At 42.1% G+C, this 20,609-nt stretch overlaps 1 protein-coding gene across 7 annotated transcripts in view; it reads right to left on the bottom strand.

Annotated features, from left to right (window-relative positions):
* Nucleotides 1-18,097, bottom strand: part of kmt2cb (lysine (K)-specific methyltransferase 2Cb) — a 64,122-nt gene extending 46,025 nt beyond the window's left edge. For 6 of the 7 annotated variants that reach the window (XM_076097427.1, XM_076097428.1, XM_076097429.1 and 3 more), the window contains exons 1-5: nucleotides 17,346-18,097; nucleotides 10,657-10,845; nucleotides 3,441-3,529; nucleotides 1,838-1,985; nucleotides 198-404 (exon numbers count right to left, since the gene is read on the bottom strand). In XM_076097427.1, coding sequence (XP_075953542.1) covers nucleotides 198-404; nucleotides 1,838-1,985; nucleotides 3,441-3,529; nucleotides 10,657-10,844 — 632 coding nt within the window. In that variant the 5' untranslated portion in view covers nucleotide 10,845; nucleotides 17,346-18,097. The remainder of the gene's footprint in view (nucleotides 1-197; nucleotides 405-1,837; nucleotides 1,986-3,440; nucleotides 3,530-10,656; nucleotides 10,846-17,345) is intronic. The other variant, XM_076097433.1, reaches the window with a different exon arrangement.
* Nucleotides 18,098-20,609: the final 2,512 nt, after the last annotated feature.

Raw genomic sequence — 20,609 nt, 5'->3', positions numbered from 1 at the left:
TTTGTGTGTGTACGAGTTAGCGTGTGAATGTGTGGTCATTTATTAAGCGCCATCATTGGTTTCTTTCACCAGGACAAATCCACTGTGTGTCAACACTGCTTTCCGGGGTAAAAGGTGTTTTCGCCCACTTCGGCTATCCTGACCAACACCGGCAGCCAAACCATTTGTGTTCAACAGTGTCCGCCAGGCCTACTTACTTCGTCTTTTCCCTCTGTCCTGAGGTGGTTTCTCCGGCCATTTTTGGCTGAGTGGTTGTATCGCCATCGCTGCTTTCGCCCGTTGAGCCTCCTCCACCCTTGTGGCTGAAGAGTGCTTCAAACTGAGGCGTGGTGCTGAATACTTGCAGCTCCCCCTGACCCAGCAGGCTACGGCCACCGCAGTAACAGAAGGCACAGAGACACTCGCTGAAACAAAGAAAGAAATGGGTGGTAGGGGGGTGTTTAATTATATATACCTACTGTGACTTAATACAGTGCCACGCATGTCACCATGAATTAAGGCCTTCCTCTTCTGGCAATGGGACTGTCTGTGCAGCAACATACTTACCGGTACAAATGCAGAAAGCCTACATTTGGCTGGCACACGCACGCACGCACACACACACGCGCACACGCAATGAACCACTTGTGAAATCCTCAATGGTATATGATGCTGTATTCACAGTGAAGCTTTTTTTTTGCCCAGCATCACGCGCGCACATTTGACCGCTGGATTATTTGGGTTTATTTGCAGCTCTCGCGCTAGATGTGCCGGAGAGGAGAGGTGGGCGCGTATCCCAGTTACGCTGGGTGCATAACGTCATCCGGAGGCGCTCTGTCTGCTAGACGACAAGCAAACAACTTGTAAAACGCTTGTTTTCTGAAGGGAGCTTGGATCAATCGGTGCTAGGCTATGCTAACATTGGAGCTGCTCCGTCAACACTCAAAATAACGACATCCAGGCATAAATACGGCAGCGAGGTTATGGTCTCAGTTAAACTCTATGGTTTATACGCATACATGTATACACATAATTACGTCTCTGGTCTCTAAACAAATATGAGGTATTGTAGAGCTCTGGGATGGCTAAAATATATTTTCCCTCCATTTCTGACATCAACGCCACGACTTCAGTGTCAACTGGAGGAGAATCTTAACATCAATAGGCTTTGGCGACACAGAGTTGAAATATTTCAAGAATTCCGCAAAGGCATTAACTTTGTATGCAATCAAGCCACGTGAAAAGTTTGCTTCGTGTATAGTGTGAACACACCATAAGTACCAGGCCAGACTCCTTCTCATATGCACCTAATTCTACATGTAGGCAATAAGTTAACAAGAAAAAACATCATCTTACATGAATAACTGGACATGGACGTGTTGCAGATTGCATTGGGAGAAGGGTGTTTTAGAGCCAGAGCGGCAAAGAAACAACAGAGAGAATAAAGCAGCCAAGAACCCCGGAAAGTTGAGAAGTAAAACGGTAAATATTTATCACATTTCTTTTAGGCGATGAGACGGCCTTGTTAATAAGATCCCAGGAGAGGGTGCCGGTCTGCCCTCCATCACTAACATCGATAGCACAGACAGGCCGGAAGATTGATTACAACCTTTAACAGGGTGACACCTGGGAAGAGACTGCTGCCGCTACCGGCTGATGACTCCATTTCGATTCATCCATGCATGTGTACACAGCAAGGCAAACAGCATGTCACATTGCTACACACACACATGCACAATTGCATACTAATGCTTTTACACGCACACATTCATATGAACATTTATAAAAACACAAGGAACTTATATGTATATATGTTTCTCCAACAGTTATTGTTGGGGGGAAGTTTAGTGTTTCTAACCTGCTTTGGACTTCTCTGCTCGCTGGGACAGATGGTCCTGCTGAACTCTCGGCTGGAGGGCTCTGGGCCAGAGGGGAAGAGGGCTTGTCCTCCTCTGGCAACTCAGTGGCCACCACTTCCACAGTTTCCACTGGCTGGATTGGTGTTTCTGATCAGAGCAAACAAACAAAACAAAAAAGACCAGTTAGTCAGTAAGAAATTACTCGGCATTTAATCCCTCCAGGGCATTTATGAGCATTAGAGCCCATTCAACATTGACCTCGACGCTATTAGCCGCTCTTTAACTCATTGCCAATTATGACTGTCAATTCGGCGTGCAGCTTCTGGCGGGTACAGGCTGTCATATGGCAGGTAGATTGCATTCTAGTCAGTTTCCTTCAGGTCAAAAACACAGCCTTTATTAGTGAGATGGATGGTAATATATGGGGACCATATGCTCAAGCACTGATTATACTAAACCCACTGGGAACATCACGCTCTTGCTCAGAATAGCAATAACAATGGAGGCAGGGGAGGGAGAAAAAAACAAACAAGAATCACCGATGCCAAAATGTCTCTCAAGAAGTGGGGTTTAATATTAATGGGGAATATTATGCCTGAAATACAACTAAACTCTATTGTGTTGATATCATGAGTGCTTTTGATCTAAATGACAAAAGAAATGGCACAATTCACTGTGCTAATCATACAAAACAACTCCCAAAAGTACCTCTCACTGAGGCTGTGGGCCATGCAGAATTTTTATTAACATTTCATTGAGATGTAATTAGGCTAATACTGCAATGATTCAGCGTCATCCAATGGCATCACACAAGGACAAATTCAAGCTCATTACCTCCTAATGGCAGTTTTCAGATATGAGCGAGGTAATATCACTTTTGTTTTTTCATAATATGCCTGAAAAAAAACAAATAATCCCATGCCCACAGGGACACCGGCCCTAGTGGGCATGGGATTTGTTGGTTTTTTTTTCGAAAGAAAAAAGAAAATCACAGTTTCAAAACTGCTAATAATTGCCTATTGTTTGTGTGATGTAAACCACAGCTAATAAAAGCAACGCTAACCACCGGCAGAATTTCACTCCACAATATCACCAGCTCAGCAACAGAGCAGCGCTGAGATGTATGAGAATGGGAGGCATGGTCACGTGACGTGATGTCCACACATAAAAAAAGAAGCACATAAATGGGTCTGGAGAGACTGATGGGATTTTAAAAAGCTTTTAGAGGGCATTAGCCTAGGGCTCTTTCCCACTGCACCTCAATGCCAATCTCAGAGCAGGAGGAGAGATTGAAGCAGTAAGGGGGGAGAGAGAAAAAAAAAAAAAGAATACGCACTCACTGCAGCTTCACAGCTCAAGCTAAACCCTTTCAATTATAGCCCTGAAGTAGAAGCATGGGGTGCCAAGAAAGAGCTCTCATCCATCCTCCTCCAGGAGAGGGAGACTCCTCTTCTACCTTTACCGAAATACCCTTCTGAAGCACCGTCTGCATGAGGCGGCCTGGATGTGCAAGTTCAAGTCTTCGATCACGCCCCAACGTAACCAACGTGTACATAATGGATCAAAAAAAAGGGGGGGGGGGGGGGGATTGCAAAGTCTCACCTGTGTCCTGAGGGCTTGTGGACTCTGTTATCTCAGTCCCATCCATGCTGTCCTCCTCATCCACAACAACTCTCCCTCTGGTGCGACCCCTAGGGTGAGGAGGAGACACAAACAAATAAAAAAAACAGGCGCAATGAAAAAGAACAAGACGAGAAAAAGGGCCTGGGGTTTGTCTCCGGAGGGTGGGGGGGGTGGGGGGGGGGGGGGTGAGGTCATGAATTAGTTAAATATAGTCACAGCTGTCACTGATTTTTAATGGAGGCACTCAAGGGCGCCGGGCAAGGCGGAAGGGTGGTAGTAGGGGGGCGACTGGTAGCATGTGGAGTTTAAAGATGGAGGCAGAGCAATCGGATAACTTTGCTCGAAAGATTGAGATAAAGAGATTGCAATAAAGGGGCATTCTGGCACTAATGCAACATCATCCATAAATACATGACTATGCCCATGTGGGGGTGACAGAGTTATAATGAATCTTTTACTGTTGCTCATACCAGAATTGAAATGTGCGTGTTCATCTTCAGAGCTACATGGAACAACTACCTTTCTCCTTTACATTCCCTGGAGGGGTGACGACTGATTAGAGTCGAACTGAACACGGAGTACAGACATTACTTATCATATGATAATAGCTCTGTAATTTAAGACCGCTCCAACAAACATTTAATCATGAATGCGCACCAGTCATGTTTGGTATCCTGAACATACTCATCCTTAGGGTTGTTGCACGCAATCATTTGGGGCTGTGATATATAAAATGGGCATTGTGCGTTGAAGCTTTGGACAAAACCAACAAAGCAGAGAATACACAATATGTGTCTGTCTGTTTTTGCTATTATTCCCTTTATAATAAAGAACAAACAAACAATCATTTATGCAAAATCTACTTTCATTCTACTTCCGGTGTTTTCAACGGATGTCCGTGGATAGGTACACAAACAACCCTCCTGTTGAGGATTAGTCCCAGGGGAATAGAATTACTGAGGGTAACACACAGCTAAAAAACACAGCTAAAACCTCTCACTATTATATGTAATTGACAGCTACTCTATCTGTTGACAGCAAGCTTCTGTAACCAATTTGTGCGTAGAACGCGGCACTTTGAACCTCTGAAAATAAGGCTCGTACTGATTCAGTCACAGGCGTCACCGCTGGGTATGTACGTACATTAGTGGTAATGTGACGGCTGTGCTTTGAAAACTGCGAGTTTGTGAAAAAGGTCAGCGCTCTGTTCATTTCCCAGTGACGAATTCAAAATAATTATTCATTAGCAACCTGCAAGATCATCATATTCAAACACATTTTATTTGTTTAAAGGCCTGTTTGAGACTATAAAGTATAAACACAATGTTTTCTCCAACAGCCTAATTCAATTAAAGAAATGTTTTATAGGCAAAAACAAATACCGTATTTTCCGCACTATAAGGCGCACTTAAAAGCCTTTAATTTTCTCAAAAAACGACAGTGCGCCTTGTAATCCGGAGCGCCTTATATATGGATAAATTGGTTAATTGGTTGATCCATACTGGTTGTACACGGCGCTCTGTCAAAATGTTTCAGTACGACTGGTAAACTACAAAGCCGCACCGCGGTAAACACCGGTACTGTGCTTACTCCTAGTCCAACACCACTTGTGTGTATAAAGACCCCAAAATGGCACCTTTCAAGAGACACGCTTACGACGCTATTCTATTCAATGCGCCTTATAATCCGGTGCGCCCTATATATAAAAACAGTTCTAAAATAGGCCATTCATTGAAGGTGCGCCTTATAATCCGGTGCGCTTTATAGTGCGGAAAATACGGTATACAAGGATTTCTTGTAGGTAGTACTACGAGAGACTAATCAAGATGCTGCTTGTTAGGCGACTGGGTAATGATACTGCTCAGTACAAATGACATTGTTCATAACTACTAAGTGCAGACTCTGCCATGAACACACCAGTGTTGGGCGAGATCAATTTTTTATCACTTAAGGGGTGTTTGCATTCATCCAACAGTGCACCGTGTGAACCAAATAATAAGTCTTATTAGAATTGTAAAGCTTATAACAAACACACATGTGCAAAACATAACATTCAAACCATACCAGCACTTGGGCAGGGGCAATTCGGCGACATACGCCGGTGTGTTGGTGTGTTGCTCCCGGTTTAAGCTGTTCCCCCGGAGAACAAGCTGCAGCTAAAAAAACCTCGCCCACGACCTTCTTACGGGTGTAAGTACTTAGTATTTTAGACAGATGTGGTGCTCTGTAAACTCTACAAACTGGAAATGGCTTATCTGCTATGCAGATAACTCCTCGGAAAACCAAAGTTTCCCGGAGCGCACTGACGGAAATAGACAGCACCGTGCCGGTTTTTATTTATTGTCTAAAATCAAGTTCAAACTGGTGTTGGTTTATTAATTAAAATAATGGCTTTTATCCATTTTTTTTTTTAAATAAACTCTTTTTAATAGACTTTTATTTCACAGTACCAAAACTCAGGTACTGTATCAGCACTAGTACCGGAAAAGGTACAATAGTCCTACTCGCACCCTTCGCATCATGTTTTAGAAGCTCTGCGTATCAAGCGAGAGAACCTCGGTGCAATACAAGGAAACAGCCGTCGTTAATTGTAACAAATTTAAGCATTTGTTCATGCAAGGGACCAAGCTGCCAACATCCTGTCCAATACTACCTGAACCAACAACTTCATATCTCTCTACAGGACACAATGCAAAACATTCGACTACATAAAACTATGGGGGGGGAGAAGCTTTAAACCCAATTACATATTTCAATTTTAGTTGTCATTTTATTGCGCTGTAGTTAACTGGATATCACCGTGCAGCTATGGTTTGCAGGTAGCAACGCTCAGAAACAGTTCACTGGTAAATACTCACGATTAAAAGGACTTGATTAAAGCTAAACAACTTGATCAGGATATCCCTTCTCGTGTGTCCGTCTCCTGTTGAGTGACCCAAAAATATCTCATTACTGCTCCTGCTTAAGATTTTCTCTCTGGAGTGCCTGGTTAAATGTAATCGTAGCCTGTTTTCCCCACTTCCCCGTGTCATCACTTAACAGACGTGATCACAGTTTTAAAACCAGGAAATTTAAAATTTAGCCATTATGAAAAAAAAAAAAAAGTGCAAACCTTCCCGTATCTTACTGAATGTGCTACGTCAGCAAATCAGACAAGCGTGTCTACGTTTCCAACCATATGCCTCTGTGCCAAGTCATACAGCTGCACGCACGTGCGCACGCACGTGCACACACACACACACACACACACACACACCCCCCCCTTTTGCATACAGTATGGGGAGATCTGTCAGTGTCAGCATCCTCCAATGGGGAGCTCTGTTAAACTAATCTTGGAAGCGCCATGTGGAAGGAATAATTGTCGCGGATACAAATTAAATAGCAACATCAATTGTTAGCATGCTAAGTGGGTAGAGAAAGCGCAGGCCAAATGAGAGCAGCGTGTCTCATGGGTACTCGGGAGGATACAGGGGGTTGGAAGTGAGGGAGGAGATGGAGGGATGGGGGGGGGGTAATTTTCGGTGCCACTGGAGAGAAAAATCACAAATGGCTAGACGCCAAATCAACCCCTCCCTCGAAATTACTTCCATGTCAAGATAAGGAACAACCCTAAAAAAAAACCCAGAGGATGACAGAAGAGGCCTCTGGCAAACCTCGGCTAAGAACACGAGGGACAGGTAGTAAGCTCGAGTCAAACAGAGATATCTCAATAAGGGAGAAGCAAACCAATCAAATCTAACAGATCACCCCGATATGACAGAAACTGAACTTAAAGAACTCACGAGGAACAAAGAACAATAAATATTGATGACTTAATGAGATATTATGAAGATAAACCTCGAAAAGCAGCTTAGTTATTTCTGCACAAACCAAAATAATCAAAAGTGACAACTGATCAATATGCAGTTACATACATTATAATAAATCTTTGGCGCAATTTGTCGATTTGCTAAACGTAGGTCTGGACAGACAATGTCATTATATGCATTCTCTAAACTCTACATCAGCTGATCAGAGGTCAGAGACCTGTCAGGCACCAGGACCGATCTAACCATGCCTACAGCAGAAGCAGAGCAACACGCCATACATCTTTTTCGGTCGTAGATCATGGTCATGTTTTGAGTACCACACACCTTCCGTCTCACAGGCAAACACTTTGATCGTCTACACCCAACGACATGCAAGTGGGTTTTGATTCCAGAGAGCAAATTCAAATGCAGAAAAATTAGCCGCGTGGGACATTTAGATCTGTGACCGCGATCTGGTGTATTACACGCAATGTAGTTGGCGGCGGTGACGTCTTAACCATAGACTGCTACATAACATACAACCCTAATTATATATAACTCCTTTCAAAAAGGCATCAAATTACAGGCCGTTATTTAACTGACAAACGCTCAAGACTAACATTCAACCCCATACCCTGCACAACTTATCCCCCCCACAGTCCCACCACAGGGAGAAAGAGAGAGGAAAAAAAGAAAAAAGAAAAGGTGAAAATAATGCTGGGGTAAGTAGTTCCAGTCAGCAGCGTGCTGCCCGGAAAACCTGAAAAGGAGCATGCTGCTCTGAAATGGACTGACGAGCAGATGGAGCGTGGGCAAATCTAGTAAATTCAAACAAGCGGGTCTACAAGAGCGATTTCTGACACGTTCTCTTTTGTCACACGCAAACTGGCTTTTTTTAAACACTTAACATTGGTCATTTTAATGTTTATACTTGTACCGCTAACATCCTTTAGAAGAGGAAGCCAGTTGGTGTGAACACAAGACTGCGCTATGCAGATAATTAACAGCTCTGTGAAGTTGTTTCACACTCGAGTGTATTACAGTTGGGATAGTTTGGTTTCTACACACTGCCTCACAGGTAGTTTTAAGCCAGGAGGACCAGGGCCCTTTAGCCTCATCATGAACCATAGTGAGGAATTAGGGCGCATTGAATTTGCTGACAGGCGGTACAACCTGAGGTCCATCCATAAAGCTCGGGTTATTATTGAGAGTTGGCGGAGGGGGGGCGTTTTAAGGAGGTGCAGTGGACCTGAGTCAATGAAATCTCAAATGGGACAGATAATTGTGGCATCAATAACGCTTTATAACGCTCTGCAACCGTAACAGAAAATCTGTTTCTACACACGCAACTAAGGTCTCAATTCTGACCACGACAACACTGACCGACAACACTGACCGACCATTACAACACAATAAAAAACAACGCATTTCTGCTCCTGGTTTGTTCTTAACCAGTTCCTCCACATGAAGCCATTCGGGTGTGTACCAGGTCATCCTTCCACTGTGGCATTAACCATCGACTGGATGCTCGCAGATTAAACGATCCATTGGGAGCAGGGTATTAAGATTGATTGAGGGGACGGACTAAGGAGAGAGTTAAGAACCTCGCGGGCATTATATGACAGAGCAGCTCAAAGCTGCTTTATACGTCGCTATGGAAGTCACAAACGGAGCCGGGCACCTTGTTCAACGCCTCATGAGAAACGTCTGTGGAACTGTTCAACACCCCGAGAAGACAAGGTCCTCTAATCAGAACATGGCCAGTTTGAACAACCAACAGCAATGTACAAAACATCAACAAATGATCTGTATTTTTATCAAGTAAACATTAGATATTGGTTATGCAAGTTCTCAGAAATTAAGCCGACCGTAGTGACTGAGGGCCTTGTTTTGATATCTTCCATTGCAACAGTATTCTCAAGTGCTGTGCTAAACTATGTCTCTCCGTTTTATACCATGTGTAAAATGATAGATTGATACAAATCGTGTGTATTAAATGTACTTATTTCCTGTAATATGCTGCCTGGAGAATGCCACTTTTCAAGCCCCAGGAGGAGTTTAAGGCAATTCTCCTTCACATTCCCTTGAAAATTATATATTTTGTATGCAAATAAACAAGATAGATATTTTTGTTAAAGATATTTCTTGCTTTTAACTAAACCGGGACTGGGTTGACCTTTTTTTTGCGTTTGAAAATAAACAATCCCAGATTATCCAAATTTCATGATATGGTTTTGGTGCTGCTTCGTAACCATATTTGCCATATGACTTGATATTTTTTGGGGAAAAATTAAAAAAAAACAGAATAAGCAATAACACGCCTACATGTTCTAATTTGTAACACTAGCAGATGCTGTGGAGGCGAGAAACACCATAATGCAAACCCAGATCACAGATTTATTGAGCTTGTTTGTAGTCCGTTTAACCCGTGGTTAGACTATCTTTATCAATTAGAGTTAACTCGTAACGGGGGGGGGGGGGGGGGGGGGGGGCTGGCAAAATTGGCCAAAGATGACGTTTAAATATTTGTTTTTAAAAAAACCTACAAGTTTGAAATATTAGAATATCTATTTTTTCCGCATTTGGTCCATGTCGACGTTTTCCGAACTGGACGCAGCACTTTTGTCAGACGACCCGTTTCTATTCATTTCTGTCACTCGCTTAGAAAGCCTGCGTTGGACGAGCAACGGCTGACTCGTGAAGTTGAAATGAGGCGTTATCCATAGAATACGTCTTAATTTGTGGTACAAACTTAACAAGATAGCAAGTACTACGCATCCGTATTTTTAGTAGTTACGTGGCCAGTCTGATCGTGAGCGCACAGCTGATAGGTACGTGGTTTGTTTACATGATGTCTCTCTGCGGCCGAGCTCTCTGCCGTCTTTATGGTTGTTTTGAATTATTCCTCGCTTAGCTTGACCTAACGTAACGTTTCATTTTGAATCGATGAAGGCGACGTTGTTTGACTCCTGGCTTCGGGACATTCAGTGTGCACGAGGCAGACAGCCGTGGTAGCGCTGCTTTTTCTTCCACAATTGAATATTGGTTTTCATATTTGAATATCTGTTGTTTTTGTACTAGACAGCCCAACTGGTAACATAGCGTCAAGCAAGTACACTGGTCTCTTGTGTGGGTGTGTTTCAATGACTCCATGTGAATGGATGAGCTCAGTGGGTCAGAATGCACAACTGTCTGCTCTTATATCAAAACGACAACCCTAAAAGTAGGGACGAAGTGTAAAGGACTTGGCACCTGGACGCAGGACCATTACTGAAAGAAAGTCTCGTTTTTATTCTACTTTATATTAGCAGCACCACCAAGTCACGTCTAACTCATGGAATGAGTGAATTCTCTATGGCGTGACATGCATACAAGATTACTTTGAATGTCCAAAGGTAAAAGCCTACTTCTTTCTGTTCTTAGACGTGGACGAGGGTGGTGCCTGGGGCAGGGGGACAGCAGCATCCTTGCGCGGCCTGCCACGGGGTCGCTTGTCTGCATGGACGGGACTTCCTGTGGACGTGGCCCCTACACTGCTGGAGGGCAGTGAAGGTCCCTGGTCAGAGGGTTCCACAGTCTTATCCTCTGATGACATTCTGAAAAAAGTGTTTAAAAAAATAAAATAAAAAATAAAAAATAAAAAATAGATGAGATCGTGATGGACGTTACTTGGCAGGTGGGCTTGGAAGATTGAAATCAACAGTAAGAGGAAGAGCAGGTGCTGATTTTCACCTCTGTTGTTTTCATACTAGGGGTGGGGGAAAATATAAATTCTTAGATGCATTGCGATTCTCTCGAACGATTATGACTCGATGCAGAAAACTCAATTCTCAACGTTATGATCGCCTGTAACAATTCTGTGACACCGGGCTGTCTGTTCATCACCGCTGCCGCTGAACGCAACAGACGTGATACACGTGCGTCTTGTTTATGTTCTAAACTAGGAGCTAAATACTAGTGGAGTTTTGGTGAGGGCAGCTGAGCTTGAGCAGCCGAATATGGATACAATCCGACCGGCACCCCCCGGCTTAAAAACTAACGTATGGAAGCATCTCTCTTCTTCTTCTTCTGCTCAACACGTAAAGAGTGAGTCACGAAGTAGATGGACATTTTTTGGAGAAGGATTTGCACCCCTACTCAGTCATTGAGAATCAGAGCTTTCGCGTTATGTTGCACACTTTGGAACCGAGACACAGCGGTGCTCTACAACCGAACCAAAGCTAAAGTCATGGAGTCACTGAGGAAAGTGAGTACGATGGTAGTAACACGCTATGAGTGGACGTCCGTTACCACAGAATCTAGTGTCACCGTAACAGCGTTGTTACTACGAGGATGCTGCTACAGGCCTGATTTTATTTATTTACTTACTTGTTGGTTCTCTTTGCAATGCTTGTAAATGTAACTCTCCAGTTGACACACCTCTTCTATTTGTTACTAATATTGCATTAATAAAATAATGCAATATATAATGGAATGCGATAATGGAAGCAAATTCATCAGATTTTTTTATTATTATGAATCATTGCAAATATGCAGTGTTTTAAAAATAGCAGATAGTCACAGTGAGAAAGAAAATCAAGAGGGATCGATAATTGTTTTATAATCGTATCGTAGCCCTCTGAATCTAATCCAATGGTGCTAGAGATTCCCAACCTACATTTCATACTGTTAACAGGCTTTCATGGAGTGGATGGGAAAAGGGGGATGACTTGTCATGGAACGCATTCATTCTCATCACTCCACATCCAGCAGCTCCAGGTTTTCCAATTGCTGCAACCCCCACTGAACGAAAGCCCAGTACAAACAGCTCAATGGCAAAGATGGTGAACGCTGCCTTTTAGTGAAATTTTACAATGAGAAGTGAAATTCAGAGCTAGCACGAGTCCACCAGCGAACAGATGGAGATTCACTTTGTTGCAAAAACAATGGTTGGGTGAAATGACAAATATACCATGAGACGGGCTGTTGACTGCCAAAGATCGTTCTATACCATTTAACTGAGGTATCCATCTCTTTAACGTCTCTGGGGGAGTTTGCCAATTGCCAGAATTGTTGCAAAATCAGTGAACAGATTGTTTGTATCCATTGGCTGTTTGCATTCATACGGTGCAGAAACACTCCACAAATGGCATTGAATTAATTTGCGTTATATGTGAATAGTTTGCTCACGGGATGTACTTGTACACTGGAGTGACAAAACCCCAAATTATGCTTGAGGCGAAGTGGCCACTGTGCACCTCTCACTCATGTCTAAAACAGGGACAGACCTCTCCTCATTTGGGTCTTTTGGAAAAAAAGAAAATTAAAGAAAGGTATTTTTTTCTGACATGCCTGATTTGTCAGGAATTACCATACACTGATAACATGTTGATGCTTTATGCTTAACACTAGTTATTGTGATGAATAGTGGCGTAGCGGGCCGTTGTCGATCCGGGATCCGTATGGACTGACTACAGTTTAAACACCACAGTGAGAAAAAAAGTTCTGACGAATGCTGTCGGCCGATATTCAGTTAAAATATGCGATAAGGACATCAGCCTTTTTGCTTTCTATCCATGATAATGTTACACTGTGAACAACAAATCAGTTGAAATTGACATTGGAAGAGAGCTAGTAACTGTGGCAGCACCGCTAACGGCTAGCGCACGTTACATTAGGATGCGTTTTCGGCTCTGTTCAGTGAAAATGATTCCTGGGCAAATGTAAATAAAATGTTACCATGATGTGTTCACATGTAATCTTGTAAAATTGAGTTTGGGTGAGAAACTTGAATAAATACAGCTGTTTGAAGAAGATATTTTCCCAGTAACATACAACAGATATTAAAGAGGGAACTATGACCTCTTTAACTTCCCAACACTAGCTCTAAGCAGCTTATAATACAAAACTAATGACAAAAGTTGTTTTTTTAATAAATAATAAATACTATCTTTTATTTCCTTTTCATTTGAATGTTGTGTTTTTATGCAAAAAACACAATAGATGACGATAATAAAGTAGATAGTATTTTGAAGAAATGTTGGTTTACACTGACTTCAGAGTGTCTGGAGCCTTGTAGACCAGCTGCTATAACAAAACAAAACGACGAAAGCAATCTGTATCTGCCAATATGGATCATCAATGATCGGCAATTGTCATCAGCGGCAAAAGAAAAGTGTGATCGGGAATCTCTAAAAGTTACATTTTCTCCGTTTTATATTTTGTGCCGATAAGATCCGCGACTCTGATCGGTGACACCTTACGAACCGTGAGTTCTACGATCCGTTGCACCCCAAGCGATGAAGTGTCGTTGACCAAACGAGTGAGTTCTTCTGGTCCAATGAAACAACAAACCCATGTCCGTTGTTTAAAACAAATGCCTTTGAATTCAAGACACCGGTTCTATAAACGCTGGGGAAAAACATTACTTTCTTTTCACAATTGATTTCACGCCGTATAACTTTGACACATCTCCAAAAGTCACCTTGCTTTTGGAATATTCAGTACTAAACAGGAAAAACACCCCTTATTCTGACTTGTTCACACATTATTCCAAGAATACAAACCAGCCATGACCATGCCCCCCAGGAAGTGTATACCATTTCAAACCATTGGCTTGTAATGCGTCATCTTTGCTGTAGAGCGTCTTTAGTTTGGCTAACTGACACAATCTGATGATGGTGATGCCGTCGTGAATTAAATGATTTAAGTGTATCCACACATATACCCGACTTCAGTTCAACAGTTTGAAACAAACAGTTGTCCAATGTCCATCGAGCGTGATTAAACCAACAAGCATACTGCAGAGATGCCACAGCCGAATGTCCTGTACCGAATGGTTCAATACAAATACATTTACCTATTTGTCAGATTAAAGTTACCAGTTTGTCACCAAATGAAACCAGATACGAACAAACATTGTACGGCTCCTATATTAGCTGAATCGACTGGATTCGTGTTAATATGCGATTTTGTTTTGATGCAACTGCCAGCGATGGTGCCCTTTGCAGCCATTCTGTGTGCCATTGTTGACATGACTATAACATTTCACCAAGTGGAAGATATTGTCGGTATCAAAAATTCCTGACATTTCCAACTCTGCGGTCAGATGGCTGATGTAAATGTTTTTTCCCCAGTGTTGCTTGTGATTATGGTTTAAAGATAAAAAGCTAATATTGACCACTGGCCATTTCCCATGGATTTCTTACAGTTTACACAATTTCATTGTGAAAGGCTTTAGTCCTTAGCGTAGATGTCTGGAACTCTACTGGAGGTATGAACACCATTCTTCCAAAAAACACTCCTTTATAATGCATTTCAGTGACCCGTCGTGCCCTGTATAACGGCATGAGCAGTTGTTGCCGTTTTTCTCCACTCAGTTATTCAGGTTTTTCTTTTAATTTGTTTGCCTGTGTGTAAGTTGTCTGTTCGTGTGATGCACAAGCGGGTTTGAACAGTCTGGTTGCCTGCACGTGTGTGTCTCACAACATCAAGCCGCTCTCAACTAGGCAGTGCAGTAAGGCTTTTACTCTGCTGCAGTACAGCAAGTATTTTTTTTTCCCCCCATCACTGAGAGCTGAACAGTTGCATTATAAAAGTTTGTAGCTTCACACAGATATTTTGGTTTCTTTTTGGGGCAGAGAGTATTGTCAAAATGCTACTTTCTTTTCACAGTAATGTAGACAGTGATGGCTGACTGCAGCTGCTGTTGTGCTGCTTTGGCTACAGTGCACGTGGCCAATGTAGACAAGGACTAAGTTAACAAGTGGCTGGTGAGGACATTTAGCAAGCCAATGGACAGATATTGTTCTTGGCAGTTGGTGTAAAAACAACAACTAGAAAAGGCAAGAGAATACTGAATATACATTCCTCTTGTGGTCAGTAGCATCCAGTGGGATGCTCATGTTGGTTTGTGTATGCTGGACATGAAAGCAGGGAACCGTTTGTTGTGTTAACTGTTAAGACCATAGCACTATATCACTGCTGTGTTTCAGCGAGTGTATTTTGACGTCTCCAACCTTGTTTAATGTGGCTTTATAATTCAAATAAACATTGTGAAAAATGGCCGATTGTTGGCCGACGATTTCTAACGCATTATTGTACAGTAACATGAAAGGCTTTATGGTTAATGAAGTATTGTGGCCAGGAAGTCAGTGATGCAGTGTGCTAGATGAGAAAATATCAACACAATAGAGCCTGGCTGGGTTGTAATAAACATGCCCCAATAAATTTAATCCAATTATCCAATAAAATGCCAGAACATATTTTCCATTTTCCACAGAAATCTAGGTTTATATCTCGGGTAATCGGAGTACTTGATACTATCACCTTCACAAACACCTTTTTTTAGTAAGACTAATCCAACGACCTTTTCATAATTAACCTGAAAAGTAAAGAAAAGAGAGAGAACGAGTACTGGGTTTAGCACCACATCATCCTTTTAAAAATGAACAGCAGACGTAGCATGTTTTTACCAACTGGCAGTAATTTCAGAAAGGCACATTCCACTTGCCTGCTTTTTTTTTTTTCTGTAGCAAAATTCAATTACAGCAGACTACATACGACTAGTCTTTAGGAAGTCATGCAAAGGTCAACTTCACTGGATTTAATTTTCAGTAAAGCAGTAAAATAATTATAAACTGTAGTGGGTCTAAATTTACATTACATTGTATCCTTTGCAAGGTAACTTCTTTTTCTGCAATGCAATGTCAATGCTGATGTGATTTGTTGTTTAGCCCTACATTACATACATTTAGCACATTGTGTTGTCCTGAACAGTTATGCATCATTACTGCTATTGGTGGCTAGTCATGTGCTGTGGTTTAAAAAGGACCCTGTATGGCCTGAAATCATCTCAGAAATTAAAGAGACAGCTCCCTATTTTGGGACTCATACCATCTTTCACTGCCGATCTGTGTTAACTCTCTCTTTCTCTTATGTCTATAGTGGCCTTCAGGCTCTGTGGACAGATGGTGGTCCAATAACACCAAACTCCACAAGAAACATTACTCATTACAATGGTTAGACCGTCAGAACAATCATCCACAAATTATTAATGTGAGCCTAAATCCTCAGATAAGAAACAGGGGCTTAACGTTACACAGTGTAGGTGGTGATGTAACACAAATTAGTTGGATAAAGACCATTTTATAACCAGATTTACTGTCTCGACAGAGAGGGATGAGAGTAACGTTGATTGTTGGGGCATCTGAGGTTATGATCTAGGACTGCGAGGCAGTCACGACCACCACAGTCGTCACAATTGGAGGCATGCTAACGTTAGCTTTTGTTAACTCAAGCTTGGGCACAAAGCAGCACAGCTAGCGATGCTAGCCTGTTGTGTTCAAACTCTGTCGCCTTTTCTCTGGCGACCACAGACAACATTTAACATTTACGTCGTCTAAATGCGACTGAAAATAAGGAATGAAACGATTCCATGTTTCGTATTTAGGTGGAAATAGCAGACTTGCTTCTGCTTTGAGAGACATTAGTCAGTAAAGTCAACTTTGAAAGAGATTCACGTAACGTTAGCAAACAGGTTACCTATGGTTGACATTAGTTGGCCAACTCATCGTACTAGCTTGTAACTAACGAAACACCAAATATTAATGCTTCAGCCTTTTGTTGTCCAGCGACCCATGATGACTATAATAGTCTGTGGATGATGGTACACTTAACTACGCTGTCCGTTAGCCCACTTACACCCGGGTAACGTTACAACGTAGTGGTCGTCTGTGTCCATCACACACAAAGGCTCGGTCTATTCAATGAAACGGAACTGTTCTGGGGAACTACAATGATACACAAAAGTGAAAACGAAACGTTACACGATGACGTAAGCTTTGTTTTCTGCTCTTCTGTAGACACTAGCGATAGTTGTGTGTGCTTGTCGGTCGCATATATTGTGTTAAACTGTACATATATAACGTTACCCCTGTGTTTCTGAACATCCCCCATGAACCGTTCCGTTGAATAGTCTGAGTCATGAAAGGCGGAGACAAACCCCCAACATCGGACTGGAGGTGGGTAATGTTGGCTCAGCTTTTACTTCACAAGGTGAAAGACAAACAAATCTAGTGTGCTTGAAAAAATAATGAAATGTCTCACTGCAGCTTACCTTCCAGCCCTATGAATAGCGAATTATCCTCTTCATATCCAAAATACTGGGGATGAAACGTCGCACTTTTATCACCCAGCTAGCTAGCGAGCTAATGGAGTTAGCTAGCCTCTCCAATGAAGCAACACCGCAGCTCTCAGAAATGCATCACGCATATCATTATATTCCAACGTTGTAATGTTATTCCCAACTTGGCCCATTTGATGGGGAGGCGGACGATGTAAATCCAACAGAAACCCGCTCCGGTTGCACGCGCATTAGTGTGGATCACTTTCCTTTCTCCGATGACAGCTGTCGTCGCACGAGTTCTGGTTATGGAGCTAACGTTAGTTGGTGTTAGCCACCCAAGTCTACGGCCAACAATTCTACCATTAACGTACAAACAAATCAACGCCAAGATCCAGGCGGCTGCAAAAGTCAACACCCTACAAATGAAACTTTAAATTCGGATCCTCGGCGGATACACAGCGACGCGCAAAGCAACCGTCGGGTGCCGACCGCTTGGTTGGCAACTGGTTCTATTTTCTTCAGCATCGACAAGCTGCGGGACCAAGCGGCCAGTTAGGAGACTCTCTTAGCCAGCCTGCCACGCAGCAACAACCGCCTCCAAAGACATGTAAAAACAAACGTTAGCTTGCCAAAAATAACATGTCGCCTGCCACGGTTGCCGAACTGCAAGATTACTATGAAATCTCACTAAATTAAGTTGAAGATTACGCTTCGGTGTACTCAATAACGGTGGCCATATCTAATGATAAGTGGGACCGAAGCACAGCCCCTCTAGGCTCCTCAAAAACTAGATCCACCTCCCCCTACCACAACTACGGCGCACAAATCTTTCCAAATCGGCGTGGCCCGTCGAGAAAGGGATGTTTCGTGGGTGTGGAAAGTGTTTAATAACATCAATGAGAATATACGACGTGAATACCACGCAAACCGTTTGACAATTTCTTCAAAATACTCTCTGACCCTGCGGAGGGATATGGGCATTTAGTAAATAAAATAATGGCTAGGGAGGGTTTAAAACACGGAGCCTGGATTGCAGCCGGGATGAAGGCGGATTGTGAACCGTTGTTGCTCCAGCTCATGCAAATCTTCGCCAACAGCAGCAGCTGCAGTGACTCAAATAGTCCTCAGCCTTCTCCAGAGCAGGGCCGAAACACACAAAGATGGATTAACTTTAATACGCGACTGTGCTGGTTCATGGCTCGTCCAGCTAGCATCCATTCAGAAAAAGACCACGACCAAATGGATCCCCAGCTACCCACACGACGTCTCTATTCCTGCCTTCTTTTCCTCTCACACACGCACACACACACACACACACACACACACACACACACACACACACACACACACACGGATGCAGGCATTGTATATGGTGTTTGGTAAAGGTAGCCTGCAAATAGGCAGACATACTGTACACGCAGGGGTTAAATTATGGAAAAGCCCCAGGGGTCGGCTTCCAGCAGCTACACATAATAAGTAAAAGAGCCAGTGGGTGTTACGTATTTACGTGCATGTTTCCTTTTTGGGGGGCGCTTTTATTTACAACTTAATGAGTTGTTTTTTTTCAAGTGAAGCCTCAAAGAAAATGAACTGGAAATAAACACAGCCCTATTCCTTTAAATGGTAAACCTTGGCACCTCTTTCCTAGACCATGAGCTCCCCCTGCTGGCTAATACAGCACATGTCACACAAAGTGTTTTGTAATTTGTTATTGTTTTTAATTAATATTTAATCAATTGGAGACAATTCAAACAAATCAAATGGCAGTATGCCAACGACTAATATAGGGGAAATATGAATAAATTAGTACAGAAACATATTACACAAATGCCAGAGAGCTCACTGGTTTGTTAAGTGCATATAACCAATAACACACAATAAGACCCTAAACGTTGTTTTTCATCCGTCACCCATCCTGTCTTTACTTGCAGTGGTGAGTTCCGTAAAATGGGTACAGATTATATGAAATGGTCAAAACGTCTATATGGTTAATGCACACTCAGATGCTATTTGTCAGTTACAAGATATATAGGACAACACTTTACAAAGGCACTTTATGTTGATTTATCCTTTAATTTGTCTCCCATATGTACATGTAGCCCTACATGTAGGCTACATGTACATATGTCATTCACAGCTATACATAAAAACAATAAGACAAGTCAATATCATTGAGAATAAAGGCCAAGGGAAGTCGATTGAACCAAAACAAATATATAAAATATAGGAAAGAAAAACAGGAAAAACAGGATGGCTTAGATATGCAATTAAGTCGTTTAGTAAGTGTATACAAGTTGATATACTGTATGTTTATATATTGTTTATATACATTAGAAAGGTCTTACTAACATAATCATTCACACACCCATCAAGTATCATATTCCTGGAAAAAGAAGAAGAAAAAAACAAACCGTAAACAAAGTATATATTAAGCTTTTTGTCCGTCTGGTTTATTCACAAAAATGTGATTGTCATTCATCAAAGCATTCATCATTAGCAATGTTTCATGATATGGAAAGAATGTCTATAGTAACTATTCGGACTTCACAGATGTATCTAAGTCACCCATTGCTGTTGAATTAATGCCTAAATTGGACATCCCCATGCATTGTGGCCTCAAAAGTCTTCTTTTTGCTCAGCAGTGTCGCCTGGTGTCAGCGAGGTGTGAGACGCTGCACGTACAGGTGTCACTTTCTTAACTATGACCGTTGAGCTGATGTACGTTTACACCACCAACCACCATTGGCCTAATTAGCTTAAAACACATGAAACCGCTGTTTGGTGTTGTATCCTTTGATACTCTGTTGTGTCTGTGTTGCTTGTGTCTCTAGATGTGGATAGCAGTCCTTTAGATATTATATACTGTATGTATATATTTGAATAATAAGGGATCTACTTTGCCACCATATAATATTTCTAAACTACAATCTAAGACTTAATAAAATCTAATTTGATTCACAAACACAAGGAAATGAAGAATAAATCAGAAGTTTCTTCTGAAACAATATCAAAAATGTTCTTTTGTTTTGGGTGGAGAGAAACACTTCTGGTATATTACAGGCAGAGGGCAGCATGGTTCTATTTTAACACTGGGAATAGTAATCAAATTAAATTGTCCAATTACAATTTAAACATTAAAAAAAGCAGGATGACTGTTTCTCTTCCTGTCAAACATTCCTCTGTTTTAATATCTCTTTTACCATTGTTCAGCTAGTTGTTCAGGTGATAAACAGTACAGTCAAGTAAAATATTCTC

Source organism: Anarhichas minor, unplaced genomic scaffold (assembly GCF_050575085.1).
Source record: "Anarhichas minor isolate MPS153535 unplaced genomic scaffold, ASM5057508v1 ptg000024l, whole genome shotgun sequence".
NCBI lineage: Eukaryota > Metazoa > Chordata > Actinopteri > Perciformes > Anarhichadidae > Anarhichas > Anarhichas minor.
Note: the sequence above shows the minus strand (reverse complement) of the source record. Positions and strands in the feature narration are given on the sequence as shown.